The 17394-nt window shown below is 43.9% G+C and overlaps 1 protein-coding gene across 15 annotated transcripts in view; it reads right to left on the bottom strand.

Moving 5' to 3' along the window:
* Positions 1–17394, bottom strand: part of DMD (dystrophin) — a 3940859-nt gene that overhangs the window by 68769 nt on the left and 3854696 nt on the right. For 12 of the 15 annotated variants that reach the window (XM_073664716.1, XM_073664719.1, XM_073664714.1 and 9 more), the window contains 2 exons: positions 16925–16963; positions 355–420 (listed from right to left, as the gene is read on the bottom strand). In XM_073664716.1, the coding sequence (XP_073520817.1) occupies positions 355–420; positions 16925–16963 (105 nt within the window). The remainder of the gene's footprint in view (positions 1–354; positions 421–16924; positions 16964–17394) is intronic. The other 3 variants (XM_073664721.1, XM_073664718.1, XM_073664723.1) reach the window with 1 other exon arrangement.

The raw sequence follows: 17394 nt of genomic DNA, 5'->3' as shown, positions 1-17394 counted from the left end.
CTGTACTGTATATATTTGTATTAGTATAATCATTCACACATATCCACAAGCATACACACTTATTCTTACTTGAATGTATTTATATAGGGGAAATCTAAAAGATACACTACTGAAAGAGAAGGCATGGAATTAAAGTGCATACATTTTACCGCTTCATTTCTCAGGCCCTGATGGGTAACAGGCATGAAATGCTAGATAGAGGTTTAATGGCAAACTGACACATAGGAAAAATCAGTGAATCATTGCAGGTTATGGAAGTGGTTCTAAAGCCTCAGAAGACTCTCCTGATAGAATGAGCTAAAAAGGTACAAGGCTCTCTGGTTTGTTTTGGATGCTTGTGCCATAAAGTCATACCTGCTAGCATAATGTTCAATTCGTGAGTGAGTGTCATCGTGTGATAGCTGGGGAGATGAAGCAGGGCTGTGGAAACAAGAATGTAAACACAATTCAATCTTCACATTAAGAACGGTGCTCGAGGTTCATTGTGTCATGGACTACTTACTCCTAGTAAACTCAAATACGACGGAGCCTGATGTCGTCTATTATCAATGTCAGAACTGACATCACAAACCTTCAAAATGTTCTTGATGCCTTTTATTGAGTACACAATCTTTTATCAGATCAATATATACAAAAGAAATTCCAAAACTTCTTAACTATCCAAAAAGAAAGAATACATATAACTGCACAACTTGACCTAAGAGTAATTTACAATCTTTCACACAGGTGTTTATACCACTGAGAAGTGGTACACTGCCATTAGCCAGCTGACATCTTGACAAACCTCACTAAGAATATGCCCATATGTACAAGCTACACTTTGGATATTTTTTAGACACTTAAAATTTTGATTTTGGTTATGACATCTGTGTCTTTGCAATCCAAGTATATCCATTAGTATTGCCTTATGAGTGTGTAACATGCCTGTGTCTACTTTTTTACCCTTTATTGTCTTGATTTAAATGGTAGTAAATTAAGATAAGGTGGCCATACATCTAACATGTTCATAAGCCAAGTACTTAATCAGCTGGCACTCATACCTCCCAACTACCCCATACACATGCACACTCAGATCGCCCAAGCATGAATGTCTTAACAGGAGAAGGGGAATAAGCTTTGGCAGTGGTTTGTTTTCTGAGAACATTTGAGAGAAAATATACTTTGAATATCCCATTGGGGACCTTAGCCCGAGACCAGACTAGTAGTGTTGAGCCACCCCCGTAGTGTTCGAGTTCGGTTCGGTTCGTCGAACACCCGTGTGTTCGCCGAACTGTTCGTCGAACACCTTCGAAAACCGTTAAAACCAATGGCAGGCAAACAAAAACACATAGAAACACATAGAAAACACCTTCAAAGGTGTCCAAAAGCTGACAAACTGCTCAGAAGACATAACTAACACATGGAAAAGTGACAAGTACATATAGTCATGCGAAAATAAAAGAGGTGGAGGAGTAAAAGGAGGGGGAGACACAGATATAGGCATGTCATGCCCTTCTAAAATCCAAAAAGTGAGAAGCCGACACGGCCAGTCCGCTCCTACCCGTGCCACCTCCGTGTCGCCGGGTTTGTGCCAGAGCCGCGGTGAACCCTGATGGCCAGCCCCCCTCTCCCAATACTGGTGCCTGTCCGCTGGTGGGTCGAGCGAGCCCCCCTGTGATGGAGGCAGCTCTAAGCTTTTTAATTTAAATTGTCTCTCTAATTTGAATGAATACATTTTAAATCCATTTACAAGGATCTATTGGAGGGCAAGTCTCATGCCAGCAGCCGCGTAATTCCAGCTCCAGTAGCGTCCACTAAAGCTGCTGCAGTTAAAAAGCTTTTATAAGGATCGAGCTCGGCTGTCCACCGCAAGGCATCCTACTGCCAGTCCCAGCCCCTATGCCTTGGGGTGCCTCCTGATGCTCTTCACTGAGTATCCCGTGGTCCCGAAGCATTTCCTTTGAAAAAATGAAGTGTCCAAACTACAGGTGGTGTAGCTTGCTTAACAGCCGGGATAATCCGCTGACTAGCAGACCCTGCTACTAGGCACAAAGTATTTCCTGGGCTAGATGCAGTTAAAAATTTGTAATTAGATACTCTCGTTGGATGCTGAGAAAGCATTCCATAGAGTCTCCTGGCACGCCATATATGATTCTCTTAAAAAGCTTGGGGTAGGGGTCTAGGGGACCCTTTTATAGCCAAAATCACGGCCCTGTATCGCAATACGTCACCTAGGCTGAAGATAAATGGAACTATAGCACCCTGAGGGCTCGGTTGCTACAGAGGTATTGCACCTCACCCAGAGGTGTGATATCTCACTCTCAGGTAAGGATGTAGTGTGGATCAGGACCCGACACCTGCATGCATTACACCACATTGCCGTGGGGCAGGGCGACCAATATGCCCCTGAGATGGGCACGACAGTCCCTGTCCCTGGCTGGAGTGGGGGGAGGGAACACTGAGGAAGGGGAACCCTGTAGTGCAGGAGCAGGGAGGAAGCAGTTCCTGGGTGCATTGAGAAGGGAGTATAAAAGGTGGGCACCATCTTAGTTCAGTGCAGAGAAGTCTGAGCAGAAGTGGCAGGGAGCAGGGGCTCTGCATGAGCTCTGCTCCGGAGGCGGGCCTAGTAACAGAGGCCCAGGCCTGGAAGAGGGAGAAGGAAGGAAGAGGAGCGGAGAAGGCTCCAGGAACGAGGAACGAAGGGATCTCAGGGGTGCGGACGGGCGAGTCGCCACCGCACGCCAGAATCCACCTGCGTGGAGGGGTCAGGCCAAAGGGGGAGACCGGTCCCCGAAACTAGTGGAGGCAGGAAACAACCCTCAGCTAGAAACAGGAGGCTGTGACATTTTATGTGGCGCAGCCCCTCGCTACACCCGCTAGGAAGGCACCACATAGGGTCAGGGAAACTGGCGCCAAGTTTACCAAGAGGAGGCCCGAGGCAGCCGGACAGAAGGGTTGGTAAGAAAGGCCAGACAAAGGACACACAAAGGGGGTCCTGTGAAGCGCTCCAAAGTTATCTGGGAGTTGTCTGAGCCCCTCACCTGGTGAGCACAGTACGACGTGGGCAGCCGTTACCTGCAGACGTGGTCTGGATAATAAGAACTGTGAGTAAAGGCCCTGGACTGCATCACTGACTCCGTGTCATTACTGCTGCTGCCCTGCACCATCACCCCCATCCTCCGCATACACTGCCCTGAGGCTATACTCCTCCCGTGGGGAGTTATGCTACGCTCTGCTGCACCCACAACACCAGCCTCAGCGGTCTGCCCTGGAGCGGCGGTTCACTCTGGCCGCAATCCACGGGTGGCGTAGTCGGACATTTAAACATCAAAACCACATAAATAGTTACGCCACTGGTTTGACCGCCCTGAGCCACGGAACCGGGTTGCCGCCACGGAGACTACAACCACCAGCATCCACCAAAAAGGGTCTGGCTCCGGGTGTCCCAAGGCCCAGGGGGCGCGTCAGAACATTTTCATCACCTTTCACAATCACCAATGGGACAAGGCAGGGATGTTCTCTGTCCCCTCTCTTATACATCCTAGTGACGGAGCACCTGCTCTCATCAATTCGCCATAACCCCAATATTAGGTGGATTGAGGTGGGAGGCACCGAGTACAAGTGCTCTCTATTTGCTGATGATGTCCTAGTATATATCACTCAATCACATATATCCATCCATGCTGTTATGGCTGAAATAGATCACTTTGTTACATGGTCAAATTTTAAAATCAATGCAGCGAAGTCTGAGGCCCTCGATGTCTCCCTCCCCAAATCCATATAGGATTCCATCCAGTCCAACTTTCCCTTTGCCTGGCCCTCACAGGGTATCAAATACTTAGGAATTCCTATTCATAGAGACCTCTCCCATCTATGTTATCTTAATTTTGGGCCCTTTATTGAACAACTCCATACAGACCACGGTTGGCAAGTTAGAACTGTAAGATTCACTACGTGAACCACTGGTGTTTTGTGGAAAAGCACATGTACACTGTGTTCCAAATTATTATGCAAAAAGTGTTTAGGAGTGATAAGGGAAGAATTTGTTTGTTTGTCAGTTAAACTCATTGATGGTGATGTGTGTCAGGGCTCTTTATATCACTGTAAGCAATTGCAGACACCAGTGCTAATTCGTTTGTCAGGTGTGTCCAATGAAAGGCAAGACTACTTAAGAAGGCTCTCTCACATTATTCAGCAGCCTACATTTTCTGCCAAAATGGGAAAGAAAAAGGATGTGTCGGCTGCTGAGAAGCAACAAATTGTGGAGTGTTTAGGTCAAGGCATGACTACAATCAACATTGTGCGATGATCAGGATGAAGTGTCTTGGCAATCAAGAAGTATGTAGCTGATTCACAGTACACACGTGTGCGTGCTGATAAGGGCAAATTGAGGACTCTTTCCTACAGGCAATTACGTCAGGTTGAAAGAGCAGCGGCAAAAAAGCCTTGTCATAGCAGCAGACAAGTTTTTGAAGCTGCTTGTGCCTCCAACGTCCCCCGAACAACAAGATGCAGGGTCCTTCAGAGGTTTGCAGCTGTGCATACGCCATCCTGTCGACCTCCTCTATCCACTTCACACAAGCAGAAACGGCTCCAGTGGGCCAAACATTACATGAAGACTGATTTCAAAACTGTTTTGTTCACGGATGAGTGCCGTGCAGCGCTCGATGGTCCAGATGAATGGAGTGGAGGATGGCTGGTTGATGGACACCCCACGCAAACACGGCTACAGCGCCAACAAGGAGGAGGTGGAGTAATGTTTTGGGCTGGAATCATGGGGAGAGAGATTGTCGGCCCCTTTAGGATCCCTGAAGGCGCTAAAGATGAACTCCATAATGTATGTGGATTTTCTCAAACAGCACTTCCTGCCATGGTTCAAGAAGAAGAACCGTGTATTTCACAGCAAGATCATTTTTCTGCATGATAATGCACCATCTCATGCTGCACATAAAACATCTGCATCTCTGGCTGATATGGGCATAAAAGGGGACAAACTTATGGTGTGACCCCCATGCTCCCCTGACCTCTACCCCATTCAGAACCTTTGGAGCATCATTAAAAGGAGTGTCTATGATGGCGGGAGGCAGTTCACATCTAAGCAACAGCTCTGGGAGGGTATTCTGTCCTCATGCAAAACAATTGAAGCAGAAACCATCCAAAACCTGACAAATTCAATGGACGAGAGAGTTCAGAAGCTCCTTTCGAACAAGGGGTCCTATGTGAAAATGTAACATCACCTAGAATAAAGTTTTGAGTTGAAAACTGTTTGATTTCAGTTTCTAACAACCTGCTAATGCTTATAATTTCAAAAATGACCATTTTTTTGGTCTTTATTAAAATGAAAAGGTTGATCGAAAAGTTTGGGGGATCTAAAAGTGTGGCAACCCAGTAGTCATGATTACTTCGAATTCTGACAATATGAGGGTCATGCTGCAGGTAGTGCAGCAAGAAGGCACTTATGTGTCTTGCGCATCTCGGAGCCCCAAAATTATTTTCCGGGCTAGATGCAGCTAAAAATTATTTTTAATTTTAAATCTGGTGGAGCTTATTATAGATGGCCTAATAGGATCAGTGCTGCACACTGCTACAAAGCCCAAATTATTTTCCAGTCAAGATACAGATAAACATGATTAGTAATTTGAAAGCTTAAAACGGTTGGTAGGGTGATTTTAAACAATCATCAAGCTTTTACTCTCCCCAGGATGACACAGGGGTAGAAAAGTCGTTTCGGATCCATGATTTGTTCATCTTTATGAACGTGAGTCTGTCTACATTATCAGTGGAGAGCCGCGTGCGCTTATCTGTCAGCACACCACCAGCAGCGCTGAACACACGTTCAGACAGAACGCTGGCTGCGGGGCATGACAAGATCTCCAAGGCGTAAGTGGCTAGCTCCGGCCATTTATCCAGATTGGAAGCCCAAAAAGAGCAAGGGTCCAGTGACACAGTCGTGGCTTCAATGTTTACTTGGAGATACTCCTGTACCATCGTCTCTAGGCGTTGACTGTGTGTCAGACTTCTTGTCTCCTGTGGCCTTCCAAAGGATGGGCTAAAAAAGTGGTGAAATGATTCCGCAAAATTGATGTTACCACCAGATACTGTGGTTCTGTTACGGTTTGAGTGCTGAACACTTGACGGTCCCACGGTTGGCAAGTTGGAACTGTGAGATTCACTACGTGCACCACTGGTATTTTGTGGAAAAGCACATGTAAGATTCTGCAACAGTCTCTGCTGATACTCCTGCATGCGTGCATCCCTTTCTATGGCAGGAATAATTTCTGCAAATTTACTTTTGTACCGGGGATCTAACAGTGTGGCAACCCAGTAGTCAGGATTATTTCTAATTCTCACAATTCGAGGGTCATGTTGCAGGTAGTGCAGCAAGAAGGCACTCATGTGTGTTGCGCATCCAGGAGCACCAAGTCCCTGTTGTGTTGGTGGCGAGGTAACAATCATGCTTCCTTCCTCTGTCCTCTCCCCCCAACCTCGCACAACAGAAATGTGATCAAGGTCTCCCTCATCTGATGAGTCTTCCATCAGTTCGTTCTCCACTTCTTCCTGGGCTCCTGCACCTTCCTCACTAGTTTGGCTGCTACCATGCGCCCTGGTAAAACCATCTCCCCCACCCTCACATGCCTGCCGCCTTGGTGCTGCCGACCGTCTGGACCTTGCAGATGTTAGCCCTTCCGCATACAACTCCTCCTCCTCTACTTCCTCCACCTCCTCTTGTGCCACCACCTGACTCCGAATTCTGTTTAACATGTGCTCCAGCATGTAAATCACCGGAATAGTCATGCTGATAATGGCATCGTCAGCACTAAACATCTTCGTCGCCATTTCAAAACTGTGCAGAAGGGTGCATAGGTCCCTGATCTGAGACCACTCCTCCAGCGTGATTTGCCCCACCTCTGAATCTCGTTGGCCCAGGCTATACGTCAGAACGTATTGCACCAGGGCTTGTCGGTGCTGCCACAGTCGCTGCAACATGTGCAGAGTTGAATTCCACCGGGTAGGCACATCGCATTTTAGCCGGTGAAGTGGCAGGCCCAACGACTTCTGTAGAGATGTAAGTCGCTGAGCTGCGGGATGCGAACGGCGGAAGTGAGCACACAGCGACCGTGCCCTCTGCAGAAGGCCATCTAGTCTGGGATAGTGGGCTAAAAATTGCTGGACAACCAGGTTCAACACGTGAGCCATACAAGGCACGTGTGTGACATTGCCCCGGCGAAGGGCCGCACCCAGGTTTGCAGCATTGTCGCACACGGCCTTCCCTGGTTTCAGGTCCAGTGGAGACAACCATTCATGAAATTGGTTCTCCAGAGCTGACCACAACTCCTCAGCTGTGTGACTCACATTTCCCAGACATTTCAATGTAAAAACCGCCTGATGACGTTGAGCCCTACTGCCAGCATAGTAAGGAGGTGTGCAGGATCCCTTCTGCGCAGTTAGAAAGCTTGTGGCATGACCAGACAGGCTTTGGGTGCAGGTGCAAGACCGAGAGGAGGTTGAGGAGGCAGAAGCAGTGGAGGAACTTTGACATAAAGAGGATTGACGCACAACTCGTGGGGACGGCAAGACTTGGACAGCAGCCCCTTGTCCTGCTGTCACCATAGTTACCCAGTGCCCAGTCAGCGACATGTAACGCCCCTGTCCATGCCTACTCGTCCAAGTGTCTGTGGTGAAATGCACCCTGTCACACACAGAGTTTCTCAAAGAAGCGGTGATGTTGTGTGCGACATGCTGGTGGAGCGCAGGCACACCTTTCTTTGAGAAGTAGTGCCGACTGGGCATCTGGTACTGGGGCACTGCGACGGACATAAGGTCTCGAAAATCCTCTGTGTCCACCAGGCGGAAAGGCAGCATTTCTGTAGCCAAGAGCTTGCAGATGGTGAAATTCAACCTCTTACCTTTCTCATGGCTAGGAGGAAATGGTCTTTTACTTGTCCACATCTGAGGGACCGAGGGCTGGCTATTGTGCTTAGACGGGGTTGATAAGGGTGTCCCCGGCAAACTGCCGGTCTGTGAGGAAGATGCAGGCGGACATGTTAGGTTGCCTTGATCCAAAGGTGGTGCTATCGATGTCGGACAGCGCTCAACACCAGCTGCTGTTACCACCTCCAAAGAAAATGATGACCTGCCAATCACGCTGGCTGTTGCGGGTAAAGAGGTGGCAGGTCTGCGCCCCAAAACAGGTGTGACTGCTGTCCCCCCAGTCACAGAGGATGAAGAGGCCGCGGATGCACAAGATATGGCAGACGGTGGTTGGCCCGGCCGGCTAGGCCGCATTGTAGCACACTGAGCTTCCCACTGCAACTTATGCTTCATGTCCATGTGCCGGTTCATGCATGAAGTACTCAAACTATGTATTTTTTGGCCTCTACTGAGCTTTTGCTGACAAATGTTACAGATAACACGAGTTGGGTCATCTTTATCGATCTGAAAAAATGCCCAGGCTATGCAAGGCTTAGCACCCATGCGACCTGAAGAGCCACCACGACTTGTGGTGAGAGGCAGAGTTGTGTTTGAGGATGCAGTTGTTGACGTGCTTCCAGTACTACGTCTCTGTCCAGGAAGGCACAACCTGACCTCGTCGTCACTAGCATCTTTCTCCACCTCCTCTGCTGACCTCATCTCTTGGCTGACTGTGGGTTGACAGTAAGTGGGATCTCCAACCTCATCATCATCACCCTGTGTGTTATCACACCCGTCGTCCTCAGAGCCAACCTGTTCCTGCCCTGACAAAAAACTAAAGTTGTCGCTCCAATCAGGTATTTGAGTCTTATCATCGTCTTCCTCATTGTCTCCACCAACAGGAGTTACAGTTTGGGAATGAGGGTCTACATTATGGTCAGAACCTTCTGCGTCTGGTCCTGGATCCGACTCATAAAGATTCTGGGCATCAGTGCAGATCATTTCCTCGTCTGGATTCACAGAAGCGCTGGAGTCAACCTCTGATTCCCAGGCTATAGTATGAGTAAACAGCTCTGCAGACTCAACCATCTGTTCTACCTCATACTCAGACGGGCAACTGGAGATTTGGGAGCTGTGAGGAAGCAAGTGCGATTTGGGTGACACCTTTGAGGACTGGAGTATTTGTGATGTTGAAGTTGATGTGGAGGAGAGCCCACTTAAAGGAGCACTTGATATCCGTTGAAGCACCTGCTGTTTTTGTGCCTCATCTGGAATTTGTAGCGATTGGCGTGGCCGTAAGAAAGGGATCTTATCACATTGTCCGCTAAAAGAAGTAGACATTTTAGTTTGGCTGGAAGATGGTCTTTCTTCTGCAGATGTTACTGTTGCTTTAACACCTACCCCACGGACACAACCTTTTTTCCCCTTCCCAACACGCCTATTCCCCTTTCCACCAGCAGCAGGCCTTTTTCCACTCATTTTGGTGGTTAACTAATTCACAACTCTGGAGTTGTTTGCACAAAAAAACAATGGATGGTAACCGAGCAGAGCTGAGTGGCCAAACTGTGGTATTAGGCCAAAACTATTGGCTGGGTTAGATGCAGAAAAAAATATATTCAGTTTGCAACCTGATGGAGGTCAGTATAGATGGACTAATAGAGAAAGTCCGACACACTGCTACAAGGCCAAATATTTTTTCAGAGGTAGATGCAGAAAAAAATTATATTCAGTTTGCAACCTGATGGAGGTCTGTATAGATGGATTAATAGAACAAGACCCACACACAGCTAGAAGCCCAATATTTTTTCAGAGGTAGATGCAGAAAAAAATATATTCAGTTTGCAACCTGATGGAGGTCAGTATAGATGGACTAATACAACAAGTCCCACACACAGCTAGAAGCCCAATATTTTTTCAGAGGTAGATGCAGAAAAAAATATATTCAGTTTGCAACCTGATGGAGGTCAGTATAGATGGACTAATACAACAAGTCCCACACACAGCTAGAAGCCCAAATATTTTTTCAGAGGTACTGTAGATGCAGATACAAATTATTTTTAATTTGCAACCTGATGGAGTTCAGTATAGATGGACTAATAGAATGATGCTATGCCCAAAAGATTTTACTTCACTAGGTGCAGTAAAAAAATTGGTATTCTATACACATGTGGTATATCTTGCAGCACAGATAGGCTACTCCACTGACTAACACACTCTGCAATAGGCCAAAAAGGATTAGCTTTGCTAGATTCAGCCAAATGCTGTGAAAAAAACTTGCACAGCACTGGCACAGACCTGCCTGGCAAAAACTGATAGGAACTGATGTAACCTAGTCCTGAAAAGGACTCCAATTACAATTAGTCTTTACTCCCATAACCTATCTATTTAAGAGCACAGACCTCCCTGATAAAAGTCGTAGGAAATGCTGTAACCTAGTCCTTAAAAGGACTGCAATCACAACTATTCCCTACTCCCAAGCTATCTGTATATTTGTGCGAAAATTGGCTTGAAATTAACAAGGTATAGCGCACACAGCAACATCTAACACGTAGCTGCAGCAGTGAGAAAATGGTGGCGACGGGGAAAATGGCTTGGTCTTATAGGGCAAGGACATGTGACATACACTGCCAATGACACATGCCCTTGCTTGTGTGAAAAAAAGCACTTCGCTCCGTGTGTGCGCTGCTGATAGGCTGACAGATTGCACCTCCCCACTGCAAATGCGGGAAAGAGAAAAAAAAATGGAGATCTTCATTGTTCCTGCAGAGATCCATCCCCTGCCCCTCCCCCCACCCCGCTGTACACTCAAACTGCGTATTAACATTAATTTTCATCATTACTGAGAAAAAATCCAGTTATGATTTTGGTGCACGAACAGTTATCGAACATAACCTCGAACAGCCGAATTTTTATCAAATTGTTCGTGTTCGCCGAACGGCTCGAACACCGCCCAAAACAGCTCGAATTTGAGATTGGCGAACAGTTCGAGTAGAACAACGCTCATCTCTACAGACTAGTCTGGCACCACCCCTGCCCATCTCTTCCTAGCGCAGCTGCAGGTGACTGACAGGTCTTTCCCTAGAATCTACATAGGGAAAGACATCAATTACTTCCAGCAGCGATGGGAAGTGTCAGCCGGGGGCGGCGCTGGACTAGTCTGGTCTCCGGCTAGGTCTCCAACGGGATGTTCAAAGTATTTTTTCTATGAAATGTTCAGAAGGTAAACCACCACTAGGGCATTTCAGGGAAAGATATACCCATCTGCAATCATGCAGCCAGGCTGCTATTATTATTAACAGCAGATTGGGCAACATGAATCACCTGACAGCTTCCCTTTAAACAATACACGGTCAACAAATTCATCAGTTTTTTTTTAGCAGAATTCTACTTCAGTCCCTGACTGGTGTATGGCAGCTGAAAGATGCGGCAAATTCACTAAGAGAAGCAGGCGTTTTAATAAATTTGGCATATGCTACTCTAGAGCACCCTTCATCACGATTGGCATGCAAAGACACCAGTCTTGATGAATTGGGGATTATGTTTTTAAAAATAAAATAAAAAGGTGCAATTGCTGTACACCACTGTTAACCTGTGAAGTAGTAATGATGCAACTCTTCTGTACCATTCTGACTACACCTTTTGACAACTTAGTTGAAGAGAAACTGGAGGAATGGGTTCTAAAATGCTAATATATGAAATTTTACAGAAAAAAAAACCCGAGGCAGAAAGCCAAAAAATAAAAGACAATAGAATGGCTTATGTAGTTTAATTGAAATATAGAAATTTAAATAACAGTAAAACAATATAGAAAGGAAAAACTTCCAGTACATACAATATCAGTACCATTTCAATCCTTATCTGTTTGTTCCAGCTTACACAGAAATTAATTGAGTGTGGGAATGGGGGATTTGACATTTTAGTCGTCAACCATCTCATACAACAGGCTGGGAAAAGAGCGTTATTTTGCATTACACGTACCCTAAAAATGGAGCCATTTCTCTTTATCAATCTCATTATGTTGCACAAGATGATTAACCTCATTAATTCCCTGATACCACCACTGGCAAAGAATAATAGGACATTTGACAGTGTAGCTAGCTGGCCTTAGAGGCGTCTTTACTTTTAGGGATGGAGAACAGATAGTTAAGTAGGAGTAATTTGTTAAAATTTAACAAAGCAAGGAAAATCTCTGTAAAACACCTGATTGCTTCCATTTACAGTATTGCATATTTACTTGGGAATTTATGTAATGTTGCCTGTTTACATAAAAATGTGAAAATTTATGCTAAGAAACAGAGCGGTAATATGCATGAGTTTATGCTAGAATGCAAATCTCTTCCATTCAGTCTGCGTTCCATAATTATCACGGCTAATAGTTTGCAGTGGTTAGGTTTAGACAGCATTAGTTCTAAGCATACAGCCAGCATATAAAATACAACATGCATTCTCATATTTCAGAGGAGGAATTTATGTACCGTATAGCATGGCAGATCTTTCCCTGCTCTCCTGTTACACACTGGGGCATAACAAATACAGGTCACATAGACATTAGTTTAATCGGCATTGCCCGTGTTTCTGACAGCCCTTTCAATTTGCATTCTTTACACCCTTTACCAAAGAGATCTATTTCTTTGAGAAAACCTATTCAGCCTGCAATAGTCTAATGATTCCTTGTGCATGCTCATGAAACTTTATGCAGTTTTATACATGGGTGCTTGAGCCATGAGCTGAAAGGCAATTCACCCTCTTGATGATCCTCAATATCTAAAATGATAGGTTCAATGGATACAGTGGAATCACAAGGTTGGGTGTTCAAGAAAAAAGTGCTGAATATGCCAGCATTTCATTTCCATTGACATTGGCACCTATAGCTTTAAGTTTACCAGTTTTACCTCAAAGGCATTATATGCCATATTCCTCAAAACAAATTAACGCTACTGAATTAATATTAGACGTTATTCTGACCTCAATGGATCTGAAGAACCACCTATCAAACCATTCTGAGGTCTTTCTTTGTAGACCAGGGCTTAAAGGGGTTACCACCCTTTATTCAATACTGGACAGAGGGAAGGGATTGTTATAAAATATCAAATGAAGTGCTTGAGCCCTGTGCTTAGGTGGACAGGAAGTGATTATGACCCAAACATATAGTCAACTGACCACTGAGGTCACTGACGCTGCAGGTACAAGTAACTTCCACCAGTACTGGTTGCAGCACTGGCGGTAAAGACTTCTTTCATTTCTTTCTTTATTTTATAATTACCCTTTTTGTTTGGTGCATTTCTAAAAATTCCTAAAAAGTTCATACATAACATAGCCATACAACTAATAATATGGTGTTTGTGGTAAGGGGTATGGAGACCTCCTCATGTTGTCAAGGCATTTGCCATCAATGGGAAAACTCTGCCACTCAAGTCAAAGTCTGTTAACAATCTTCAGCTACATTACTTAGCAAGGTTACGGGATGGCTCTAGAGTTCCTAAAGACACTAGTCGTAAGGCTATATTCTCACACGTTGTGTTTTTCAGCGTATTTTGCTGCAGATTTTCATGCAATTTTTCAGCTGCGTTTTTCAGTACCAGCAAAGTCTATGAGAAACCAAAATTCTCTGTTTCCACATCTTGTGTTTCTTTTTCTGCGTATTTTGTGCCTTGGTTGTGTGTTTGGAAAATAGAGCATGTCACTTCTTTCAACGTTTTTTCACCCATAGGAAGTAATAGGTGGTGAAAAAAAGCTGAAAAAACGCAGGTAAATTTTTTCAGCGTTTTTGACTGCAAAATAGAATGGGGTTCTTTTTTTTTCCACAGAACTTTATGTACATGCATAAAAAGACAGGACAGTTAACAACCCCTGAAAAAAACGCATCAAAAGACGCAGCAAAACCTGCAGATTTGACGCAGCTGATTTCCTGCCAGAGATCAGTTTTTCTGCAGATTTCTGACTGAAAAAACATGTGGGAACATGGCCTAAAGTATTACTGATGCAAACATGATGAAATTGTTTGATACATTCAAGGATTCCCACAATCTCTTCTCCACAAAGGTGATGGTCATCTATAATCCGTTATATAAACTACTAGTTAGGTCCAGAAATATGTGGATAGTGACCGAATCTTCGCGATTTGGGGTCTGCCTGCCCCTATTTTTTTTATTTAAAATTAAACAACTGAGATGAAATTGAAGTGTAGACTTCAGGTTTAATTAAAGGGGTTGAACAAAAATATCTTGTGAAACATTTAGGAATTTCCACCATTTCTCTACATAACTCCTCATTTCAGGGGCTCAAAACTAAATGGACAAATTAACTTTACCATAAATAAAATGTTCATTTTTAATACTTTGTAGAGAATCATTTGCAGTCAATGACTGCCTGAAGTCTGGAAGCCATGGACATTACCAAACAGAGGGTGTCCTCCTCTAATACTTTTCCAGCCAGCAGACTTCAGATGTTGCTTGTTTGTGGGTCTTTCTCCCTTAAAGGGAACCTGTCAGCTGTAAGTTATTTCTATATAAAGTGAAGACAGCATGCCGTAGGGGTTATAACACAGATTTCAGAGATGCCTCTCTTATCGAGCTTGGTGCTTTTGTTTACTAGCAATAATTATTTTAGCACCAGGAGATAATCATTGCTGGGACACAGCAGTGCCTGAGCCCAAGCCAGACTCCGCCCCCTTCTGTGATAAGCACTTCACTGTCTATACAGAGGCTGGTGTGGGCGGGATTAGCTTTCTCAGCTCTGCTGCATTGCTAAATCTAAAAACTGTCAGAATGGCTGCACCCAGGACAACTAAATGATACATCGTTGGATTCAGACGAGGTAGCAAAAACTTGCTGACCGATTCCCTTTAACCTTTGTCTTAAGCGTGTGACGCATGCTTGATGCAGTTGAGATCTGGTGACTGACTCGGACATTGCAGAATATTCCACTTCTTTGCCTTAAAAACTCATGGGTTGCTTTCGCAGTGTTTAGGGTCACTGTACTGTGAAGCACTGTCCAAACAACCTTGCTGCATTTGTTTGAATCTGAGCAGAAAGTATCGGCCTGTACACTTCAGAAATCATTGTCTGCTTCCGTTTTCAGTCACATCACAAAAATACTTGGAACCCAATGCCATTGGAAGCCATGCATGCCCATGTCATCACACTGCCTCCACCATGTTTTAAAGAGGATGTGGTGTGCTTGGGATCATGAGCGGCTCCAAGCCTTCCCCATACTTTCTTCTTCCCATCATTCTGATACAGGTTGATCTTCGCTTCACCTGTCCAAAAATGCATTTCCAGAACTGGGCTGGCTTCTTTAGATTTTTTTTGGCTAAGTTTAATCCAGCTTTTCTATTTTTAAGGCTGATAAATGGTTTGCACCTTGTGATGAACCCTCTCTATTTGCTGTAGTCTTCTCTTTATGGTAGACTTAGATACTGAAACTCCTACTTCCTGGAGAATTTTCTTCACTTGGATGGATGTTGTGAAGGTTTTTTTTTTCTGCCATGGAAAGGATTCTGCGATTATCCACCACTGTTGTCTTCCGTGTATATCCATTGCCTGTTTGAGTTCCCAAGCTCACCAGTGCACTTTTTTTTGGCAGATTGAACCAAACTGTTGCCTTGGCCACTCCTAACATATGTTATCCTTCTGATGGATTTTTTCTTTTTTCAGCCTAATGATGACCCGTTTCTATTCCATTGACAGATCTTTTGACGGCATGTTGTGGGTTTACAACAACAGCTTCCAAATGCAAATGCCACACCTGGAATCAGCTCCAGACCTTTACCTAATTAATTGATGATGGATTAACAAGGTAATAGCCCACTAAAGAGCTTTTGAGATAATTGTCCAATTACTTTAGGTCCCTCTAATAAGATGTAGCTACATATTAAAGAGCTGTAATTCCTAAACCCTTTGTCCAATTAGGATGTGAATAGCCTCAAATTAAAACTGAGAGTCTGAACTTTAAGCCCACATTGATGATATAACTACCTTGAATAAGTTTTGGTAAACAGCTAAAATGGCAAAACTTGTGTCACTGTCCAAATATTTCTGACCTAACTGTATATGCTAGTATCTGAGTAACCTATTAAAATATGACAAAACTTTTCCAACCTGCACTTCAATTTTATATTAATTGGAAACAAACCTTTTACATTTAACAAAAAAAAAAACATAAGCATTTTTTCTTGTATGGTTTGTATTATATTATTTAAAGAGGATCTGTCACTAGGTCAAAAGGTGGCAGTTCTTGATCTTATTTTATTCTTAGTGTTCGAGTATTCCGGTTTTGTTTTTTTAATCCATCATACGGGTCTATTTACTTGGTGCTAAGGGGACGTGGTGCACAGGATTCCCTGGGGCATGTTCTTAGGCCACTCTGCATTATTAATCTATGAGCTACCACCATGGTAAGGACCATAAAATGTAGCACTATTTATAAAGACCCATATCTCTGGAAACGTATGGTGGATTTAAGGAAAAAAAAAACCGAACACTCACGAGAGCAGCAGGAATTAAATAAGTCCAAAAAACTCCCCACTTTTGACCTGGTGAAAGATCGGAGTCTAAGCCAAAGCCTGAAGTTGTTGTAAAAGGAATGGAAAAAATAAAAGCATGGAGTTTTACGTCTCCTTCTTGCCCAATCTAGCACTTGCATTGGTATCAAATAGTGCAATAAATTGCATGAAAGCATGAGGGTTGTTGTTATTTATCTCTATACCAAAGTTACCTGTGTATATAGGTCTCGCTTAACTGTAGAAATGTTAAACAGTTACAGGAATCAAAGGAAGCCTCAGCTTATAGTGTAGTAACCCCATACTGACGAATTTTATGCTAAACTGGTGAGAGTCTACGTTCACTTCTTATTTTCCAACAAGGTTTTATCCAACTATCTAGCACTTTTATTTTTTAATGCATAAACATCACATCACAAACTTAGAGTTTCAAAAGGAGAATGAAGATGAACTCATGGAAAAAAGAAAAGTGGTGTAATTAGCACATATGGAGGCGACAGCAACAGCAGTAGCGCAAACAGAAAAAGTACTCACGCAGAATCTACTGGCCAGAAGTTGATCAGTGTAACAGGACTGAAAGACAAAAATGAGGAGGTGAAGAGAAAGTAGAGCAGAAAAAAAAAAATGGAATGAGGTTTATGATATCAACATGAATGCCAATTAAAGCAGCCAATGCAGAAAATTTTGCATACATACATATCGAAAATCAAGAAATACAAGCTGAACCAGTACATGAAAATCAAATACCTGGAAAGCAAAAATGGATCTTTGCATTGAAATTTGTAATGAGTAAGGAGAATGTCATTTTCTATGAAACATTTATTCATGGTAAATATTGTAGAATGTGTATATGTAATAGGTTTTCTGCTTCGCTATTGTTTTACGGTGTATGAGGACATTGGGAATCCATGCAAGCAACAGGACAGATGGCATCATTGAGAGATAACCCTCCTCCTGGAACTCTGATATCAACAGGAGGTTTTCTAAACTATCCATGTTAAATG

This window comes from Phyllobates terribilis, unplaced genomic scaffold, assembly GCF_046119375.1.
Source record: "Phyllobates terribilis strain yellow unplaced genomic scaffold, ASM4611937v1 Scaffold_2__4_contigs__length_985480577, whole genome shotgun sequence".
NCBI lineage: Eukaryota > Metazoa > Chordata > Amphibia > Anura > Dendrobatidae > Phyllobates > Phyllobates terribilis.
This window is presented reverse-complemented; position numbering and strand designations above follow the sequence as displayed.